Here is an 8,828-nt window from a genome sequence, read left to right as displayed (position 1 = left end):
GACACGTGTGCTCAAGAAAATATTTATTAATTTGACAATAAACAAAAGACTAATTGGTAACATCGGTAACAAACGTTTTGAAAGTTTCCCTGAGGCAGATGTCATTTACATTAAATCTCAGGTAGGCTATAAAAGACGAGTTAATTAATGTATTAGTTTTTCTTTTATTTTTTACATTTAATCTTATCTAAATATTGAAATCCTGATTAGTCACGTTTACAATGAGGTCTTGAAAAGATCATGCTTCTGTGGAACAAGCAACACAGTTAAAAGTGAGGGTACTGCCCCTCAAAAAATATGCCCCAATCCCCTGCAACATTCCCCTGTTGGCATCAAGTCTTATTTTAAGTTGTTTGGATGTGGATGATTGTGCTTTCCCACAGTATTATGGAAACAACGCATATCAGCTATTTTTACACAATTTTTTTCACAATGTCAGGGACCTCAGTGGTATGTGGAAGATCCTTACACAGTCACAACAGCTTGGTACCTCCTCCTCAACGCTGATCACCAGTCTGATCTCATTTTGATGAAGTGTGGCGTCCCATTCCTCAACCAAGAGTTATTAAAGGTCAACCAGTGTGGTTGTGTTGGTCACTCAAGCATGTAAAGCATTCCCAGGCCGATCCCATAAGTGTTCAATTGGGTTGAGGTCTGGAATGATGGCAGGTCATTTCATCTGCTCCAATACCAGATTTTCGAGATACTCAGTGGTTATCCTGGCTCTGTGGGGGAATGTTGTGATCCTAGAGCAGAATTACTCAATTCCCTGTACCACAAGGGCTGCAACACTTCAGGTTTTCAATGTTTCCTTGCTCCAACACACAACTCAAATTAATGAATCGTTGTGCAGAACTTCATAGGCGGTTGGATCCATTGAATGTGAGTCAGATGTGTTGGAGCAGGAAAACATTGAAAACCTGAAGGATTGTGGCCCTCATGGGACCAAACTGAGTAGCCCTGTCCTAGAGGGTGGAGTTAGGTCCCAGATTCTAAAGATATAGGATTACCACTGGTGTCATACTCTCATTCTGACATGTCTATCAATTGTGTGCTAGTCATGACACACACATGGCAGCACTGGAATCCCAAAACATGAGGGAATACCAACAGAATATTGAAGGCGACTGGGCATATTTTTGGGAACAACCCACACAGTTTTAGCTGTGTTGCTCCTTCCTCAAAAGCACAATCCTTACCAGTTATACCTGTTTGTAAAGGTGACTAATGAAGCTTTCCAACTATATATAACACCAACTGATATTAAAGAGGGGAAATAATTGACCAAATACTATTTGAATTTTTTGTGCTTAGTTTACGTAATTAAATTCTGGTGATAATGTTTGCACTCAATATCAATTACATTTTTATTTTTATATGTATTTGTTCCTTTGTTGTATATGTAATTATAGACTTTACCACAGACTCTCTTTTAATCACAACTCAAAACACATTTGTTCAGACAGTCCATCATCTAATCACACGTGCACCATCATAATGTTGTCCTCTGTTCTGTTTTGTACTAATTGTTTTTAACCATTTTGATGTTCTTCTGTACAGTATCCTTGAGTGTTTTGAAAGGCGCTTTTTTAAATAAACTGTATTATTATTATTATTAATTATTGGATGAGAAGTCCTTACCATGGTGTAAAACAGGAATGGGCAAATCACATGCAAATTATTAATATAAACTTTAACATGTTCATAGCTATACTAACCCTCTATTGACTACACAGTGCGTCTTTAACATTAGGTCAACCTGCCTCATACAAAATACAGAAAATCAAATGGTAGGAATGGTCAGAAAAATCGTAGTAAAATCCAATCTGTTTTTTGTGTATATCGTAAATATATATCTTCTCAGCAGATATAGATGTGTAAACAAGGAAAACGGAAAGCAGCAGCTTCATTAGTCTGACTGAACGGATGAACCCCACTCATCCAGAAGATATTTCCTTATTTGGGTATTAATCTTTTGATCTACTCAGCAAAGTTCAAGTCTCATGGTTGTGAAAGTCGTGTCATGTGATTCACATTATATTCACTCTCATTAACTCCTCTGCATGAAAGCATCTGTACTCTCCATTTCCATCATTCATTAAGATTTTCCAGGCATACCAGAAACACTGCACTGAACTGAACACTTCCTTCTCTTAAAGATCTAATTACAAACTGAAAGTAAAGAAAGAAAAAAAAATCCCACTGTATCAACATCTTGTTATAAATCTTGTAGATGTGCACTTTTAGCTCTGGCTAAACCATAGCTACATTGGAATTTAAGAACTTTGGTTTTTCCTATATATTACTGAGTCATAATGAAGTCTGCAGACGGTGGCAACAATGATGTGTCCTTGAGCAAGGCAGCTGTTTGGTGGACAGCAAATAAGACTGTGTCTGATAGTGATGTGCCATGCGCTCTGAGAGCTGATGCTTTGTAGTGAATCAGAAGAGCCGGCTCGCGCTGAATGAGGAAAAAAAAATTTTTTTTTGAACACCAACCTGCACTGAGGACATTAATGCTGCTTTCTTGAGTTTGGTTCTTGCTCTGTTTTATGGATTTGTTTGCTGTTGTTTGTTCATTTGTGCAATCTAAGAATTTTGTTGAAATATTAAACAAAAGTAAGTGGTTTTGTATCAGAATAAATGCACAAAAGGAGGCAAATATAAGGCTTCTTGTAAAAATTCTGAATTCAAACAAGTTTTAAAACACAAACCATTACTTTTTTTTAAAAGTTAAGGTAAATTATGGGGCTAAAAAAGATGCTAAAGTAAGAGCCGTTTGGGAGCCAAAAGAGCTGACTCTTCTTTGAGAGCAGAGGCAAAAGAGCCGGCTCTCTGAAAAGAGACGAACATCCAGTCACTAGTGTCTGATCTGGCCACCTGTCAGATACAGCAAAGAAGAACTGCATGAGTCTGATGTTTGTGCTCCATCAATTAGCCTTGGATAAATAAAGGTTTAGAAAAGATTACAGCAGTTGATTTAACAACCTGAACTACTTGTTTGTTTGTATAGGGAAAATCTACATCTTCTCTGGAATAAGGCCACTGGAACATTTCAAGCTGCTTGGTACCACAGTGTCTGCTTAATATACATGTTAATTCAGGATGGTCTGCACTCCAAGTCCAACACAACATGGTGGACATGAGGTGCATATGACTTAACATGCTCTATGTGTTGGATGTTAGTTACCCACAGTGCACCAGTGAGGTCCCTTAAAAGAGAAACTATGTGGTTTGCTGTTTCATTAGCCCAGGCCTGCCACGCCTCCCTGTCAGCTTTCTTCCCAGAAAGTCTCTGATTGGGATCATTAGCTGCAGTGCTCTGTATTGGTGAGGTGACATTTTGGTGGATGTGTAAAATTCCTCCAGTTGATCTCTTCAGCAGCCGGCAGGCAACAGGCCAGCCATCCTCAGAGCTTGGAATGAGACCTAAGTTCACATGGTCTGCAACATTGCACAGCTGGAGCTGGGGGAAAAAAAAAGAAAAAAAGAAAAGAGAATTATGAGGTATATCATATCTTGCAGCTACTTTAAAAGATCAGTTAACATTTTGCACTGCTACTGTGATGCTAGAATCAGGTTTACAATTATAAATGAGAACAATAAAGAAGAAAAGCAAAAAGAGAGTTGTGATAAGATACTAATACTACCACTAGAGGAGGAAAATAAACATTAAATAAACTTTACTGTCATCCCTGTTGAGAAGCTGTCAGTTGTTTGAAGGGAAAAAAAAACTTATATACACACACACACACATGTGTGTGTGTGTGTGTGCGCGTGTGTGTAATAAATATTGCATCTTAAATCAATTTACTTGACGATTGTCTCCTTGATAAATAGTACAGCGGTCAGACACTCGGTTTGCCTCGAGGTTTTTCTGTAAAGCTTTAACCGAGTCAGGGTTCCACTCACAGGCATGAACATGACTGGCCTTTGCATGAACCAGATAAGGGAGAGTGAAGTATCCAATACCTGATAAAAGAAATAAATGTGATCATTATAGATCAATAATATTCATTATTCAGATTGTGGTTTAATTAGACTACAGCTGCAATCAGATTCAAATGAATGTAAGGTAAAACAAAAACTGGACTAGCTGAAATGCGAAAAAAAAAAAAAGGTACACGAACTAAATTTGAATAATATCCATCTTTCCATCCATTGTATATATACCGGTTTATTCCAGTGCATGGCTCTTAAGGGGCTGGAGCCTATCCCAGCTACTAGGTACCTAATCCATTATAGGGCCAACACAGAGACACAGAAGCATTCATGCTCACACTAACTCCATGGGAGAATTGTGACCAATTAACCTAACATGCATATCTTTGAACAGAAACAATCTCCTTTATATGTATGCAAATACATAAATAAGTAAAGATGGTTCGGCAGCATTTAAAGCCACTAAAAATGCAGTACACATTATTTTCTTTGTTTTTGCACAGTGCCTCTGTGTACTCTCACTCTAAGACGAGAATGTTGCTTAAACAAAAATGTACAAAAAATGTGTCAGACAAACAAAAAAGAGTGTTTTTAATTCCAGGAGCGGAACACCTTGTTATTATGTTCCACTTTAGCAAGGGCTTTCAACGGTTTTCAGTCAGCAGGGACAATCATAAAGCTGAATGACATGTGTATAATGATCTTGAATATATCGAAGTTTGTTTAGCTCAGTAAACATTTCATTAAGCCCTTTGTGTTCCTGTAAGTAATTCACAACAAAAAGATGATATATATTTCCTACCTGCATATAAATCCACTACTGTCTCTTCTCTGCAGTTAAATCCAGCCACCCGGAGCTTTTCTGTTATGTTTCCAGCTGAGAACATGCACTTGGTAACATCAAACTCATAGCTGAAACAAATGTGAAGTTTTACATGTTTTTTAAGCTTTACATATTTATTGGGAGTTTCTTTATAAATTATTAAGAAAGCAAACAAAAAAAGAGACACTTACCTGATACCATTGTCCACATGTCTGACCCAGCTGTGATCACCCAACAGCACTGACACCACAGGGGACCTAAATCCATCCTTGGATATTCGGCTCATCCTTGCCAGACGCTGTGCCCCCAGCCCTTTGGCCACGACACTCCATAACTGATCACCTAAATTTGTGAAAAGCAAAACATTGAATGACCAAAATATTTTTACAGTTTTTAATAAAAAAAAAATATGGTCAAGTCTGAGAGCTCTACCCATTTTATCCCATAATGGCAGGGTGAAACAGTTATCTCCTAACAGGACGAGATCCCCATGCCGCTGGAAGTTATGAGGGAGGTCCCCTCTTAGCTCCTCTATCCATCTTTCGCCATGAGACTCCAACAGCTCTTGGATGATTTTCTCTAGTTTATTACCACTTATCACCCTTCTTTGTTTCTTTGACTGCAGTGGAGACTGTAGTGAAAATAACAGAGATGGCAGGGAAAAAAGAAAATCAACTCAGTATAATGCCATTTACTGCTGACATTATTTATTTAAACTGTTATTACCTGACTCCAAACTATTTCACAAATGTGTGGCGCTTCAGTGTTTCTGAAAGACTGAAGATCAAGTAGTGGCAGACAGGATGGTAACAACGGAAGGAGAACTGTTTCATCTGAGTCTTTAACTAAAGACAAGGTCTTGTCAAGAGCTCCCTTTGACTGTAGAAATCCCCTACAAGATAAAGAAAACGTATCAGGTACTCCGTATAGACAGAACACATTAAACTGATATAAAAACTAATTTTTTTCCAGTTTACATCAGCAGTCTCTGATCGCCTTATGCTAACTGCTAGCTAGTTTAGCATATGCAGATTTAATAGAGGTGATTACCTGAAATGCTGCGCATGACAGCTAGACACACGAAGACAAGGCACGCCGTCCATCTATCTGCAAACAAACAAATCTACTGTACTTACGTTTAAAGAAAGCTAACTTAATCGAAAAGGAAATTGTAGAAATTAGCCGGTAGTCGTCGCCATGACACTCTGTGTTTCTAGTCGGATTATTATGAGGAACGGACGCGAACTAATGGCTGGTACCGCATTGCGTTTTTTAATCTGACCTCTCCAAAATGAGACATTAATTTTTTTTAAGTTGATGACTGTAGCCTTGTTTGTGTTCCATATTTGTTGCAGAACTAAGCTCATACTAAATTACATAAAGACAAAAACACAAGAATGATAATTAGTTTATGTAAAATACTGATTGATGCCGACAGGTGGAGACAAATAGCCAGGATGGCAGCTGAAATAAAGTAATGCAGAAGTTACGTAAACAAACAAAAACTGACATAAATTGTATCCCTCAATGTTATCACATTTAACCGGTTTAGTGCAATTAGTAAATCCTGAATGTAAATAAACATCTGAAATTTTAATTAAAATTTAATTTTAATTAAAATTTCTAACTCTTACAAGCCAGATTCGTCATAATTTTTGCTGAGGCCACAACATGAACAACAAGTCTAGTCTTCTTGCTAATTTCACATTTTAAATGTCCCTCTATAAAAGGATCTACCTTTTATAGAGGGCACCTTCACAGGGGATAAAAGAAGTATGTAGCCTCTGGTTTTGTACTAGAATTAAAGTACAAGCGAACCAGTGCAAAATAGCAAAGATGTAGCCGTAATCAGTCAGGAAAGGGTTCAAACTGACCAAAAAACAAAACAAAACAAACAAACAAAAAAAAAACAGAATGATACAAAGCAAATCTAAGATACAAACACAGTTGGCAACCCAGAGTTGGATATACATGATTAGTTATTGTTTCTGACTCTCTATGTTTCATATCTGAGGAGTTTGCCTCTCACCAAGCAATGGAGTCATTACACCATCAATGTATCAAATTACTTATTTGATGCTTTGATGACACACTGTCCTGATGAAAGATCATGATCTTATTTAATTATTTTGAGTTATTCCTGTACTACTGCTTGAAGAAAGACTCTACCAATGTCTGATATTTGAGTGATAGCATAGTTGAGAGTTACTGATGCCTGACCTGAAGTGTTACTCTGTGTTTATCACTAATCGTACATAGAAATCTCCATGTGTCCAAGAATTTATTTATTTTTTTTATTTAACTTTTATTTGTACAGGTGATCCCACTGAGATGCAGAGTCTCATTTACAAGATAGACCTGTTTTGTACCTGTTTTTTTTTGGGTCTAATTTGATGCTTCAACCTGTGAATTTTATTTAGTTGTGGTCATGTTTAATTCTTCTCTACCTTGGCCATGTCTCCAGACACTTCACACCCAGCTAGTTTTAGAAACTCTAGGTATGTTTATGACTTCTAAACTAGGGACTTGTGGTTTCTATTGATTTATTAAGATTAGGGTTGGTATTTTTCCTTTTTTTGTATCAGTTAAATCTCTTTTTTTGTTCTGAGAGTATGAAACTGCTTTCTAATTATACACACATTCATTTGGCATGCTGATAACTTTAAACCACAGCCTCCCTAATTAGATAATTATATTTCACCTGAAAATGACTAGATATACAAAGGTTTTATAGTAAGAAAACAAACAAAAAAAAAGACAGTAAACTCTTTTTCCTAATAATTGTGTTTAGAATATGACTATTAAAATAACTAACTGATAACTATTAAATAAGCGCATTATGAACAATTATTCTATGAAAAGACACATCACAGAGTGTGCTCATTCAATCTTATGTAGGCACAGCAGCTTAAAGAAATCTATGATGTCAAAAATTTAGTTTATTACCTTTTTGTTTTGCTGAATTTAATTTATATTTCAAATTCCTGATGACCAGGTGTAAAATTGATGGAATATCATTTTGAAAAGATTTTTGAGTCATGAAGTTTAGAAATGCTGCAGTACTTACTTCTGTGAGTATCAGAGAGGCAGTATTGAAATGTTTTTACCCTTATGCCAGTGAAGTTATCTGTCAATTTTAAAACTCATGCGATAAGTCATTCCACACATTTTCTTTCAGAGAGATCAACCTACGGCAGCCTCTTTGATATCTCTTGGTGTCATTAAAAGTGGGTACTGAATTTAAATTCAGACTTTAAGATGCTGCTATCACGAGTACATTTAAATTCAATTTGGCAAGTTGGTCAAAGCAACATCTGATGGTTCATGCATTAATAATGTCCTTGTCTGAGATGGATAGAAAGACACAGGCTTTCTAACTAAGAAGACACTGTGGAGTTGATTTTCTGTCTGTGATAAGTCAGAGCGAGAGTAATGTTTTTGTTTACTCTCTGGGCTGTTTATGGTTCATCTGTCTTTTGTGTTTCTGATACATTGTCATATTCTTGCCTCTATAGCAAACAGGAGGGGATATTAATTCTGTGACTGAGGTGAGTCAATATTGACCCATCATTACATTATTTTTTATGCTTTTACTTTAACAGACTGCACGAGGCTGTCATACATTGTGTCCTATGTAGGAGACAGATGATTTTATGTCACATTTGATGCCAGCTCTGAATGATAATTGAGATTTAGGGTATTTTAAGTTAAAGATCATTATTAACACAATATTACATTGTTCAAATGCTTAAGGCTGTACTTAGTTATCTGTTAGAGCTGTTTTATAATCAGTAGTAATTTATTAAAATTCCCTAAGAAAGAAAATCATCAGAAAAAAAAAATACTTAAAGTTTGCTTGAACATTCTTATATATAATCATGTTACTACCTGAAATACTATGAAGTATATTTGGAAAGTGGAAATGGCTCACATTTAATTTATTAATCATGAATTTTTTTCCTTCTTTTTCTTACCTTTATTTAATCAGGAGGTCTTTAAGGGCCAGGAGACCAGATTATAAAGAGTACAATAATGTGTCCTGGGTAAGAAATTAGATCTTAAA

At 36.3% G+C, this 8,828-nt stretch overlaps 1 protein-coding gene across 1 annotated transcript; it reads right to left on the bottom strand.

Moving 5' to 3' along the window:
- Nucleotides 1-8: 8 nt before the first annotated feature.
- Nucleotides 9-5,991, bottom strand: trmt12 (tRNA methyltransferase 12 homolog). Its single transcript, XM_041990018.1, has 7 exons — nt 5,816-5,991; nt 5,492-5,657; nt 5,198-5,396; nt 4,957-5,107; nt 4,745-4,854; nt 3,815-3,972; nt 9-3,466 (listed from the first exon to the last, which is right to left on the bottom strand). The coding sequence occupies exons 1-7, from the start codon at nt 5,866-5,868 to the stop codon at nt 3,101-3,103; spliced, it is 1,203 nt and encodes a 400-aa protein (XP_041845952.1). The 5' UTR covers nt 5,869-5,991; the 3' UTR covers nt 9-3,100.
- Nucleotides 5,992-8,828: the final 2,837 nt, after the last annotated feature.

The sequence above is a fragment of the Melanotaenia boesemani genome, chromosome 7 (assembly GCF_017639745.1).
Source record: "Melanotaenia boesemani isolate fMelBoe1 chromosome 7, fMelBoe1.pri, whole genome shotgun sequence".
Classification (NCBI taxonomy): Eukaryota; Metazoa; Chordata; class Actinopteri; order Atheriniformes; family Melanotaeniidae; genus Melanotaenia; species Melanotaenia boesemani.
The sequence above is the reverse complement of the archived record's forward strand: the minus strand, read 5'-3'. Positions and strand labels throughout refer to the sequence as shown.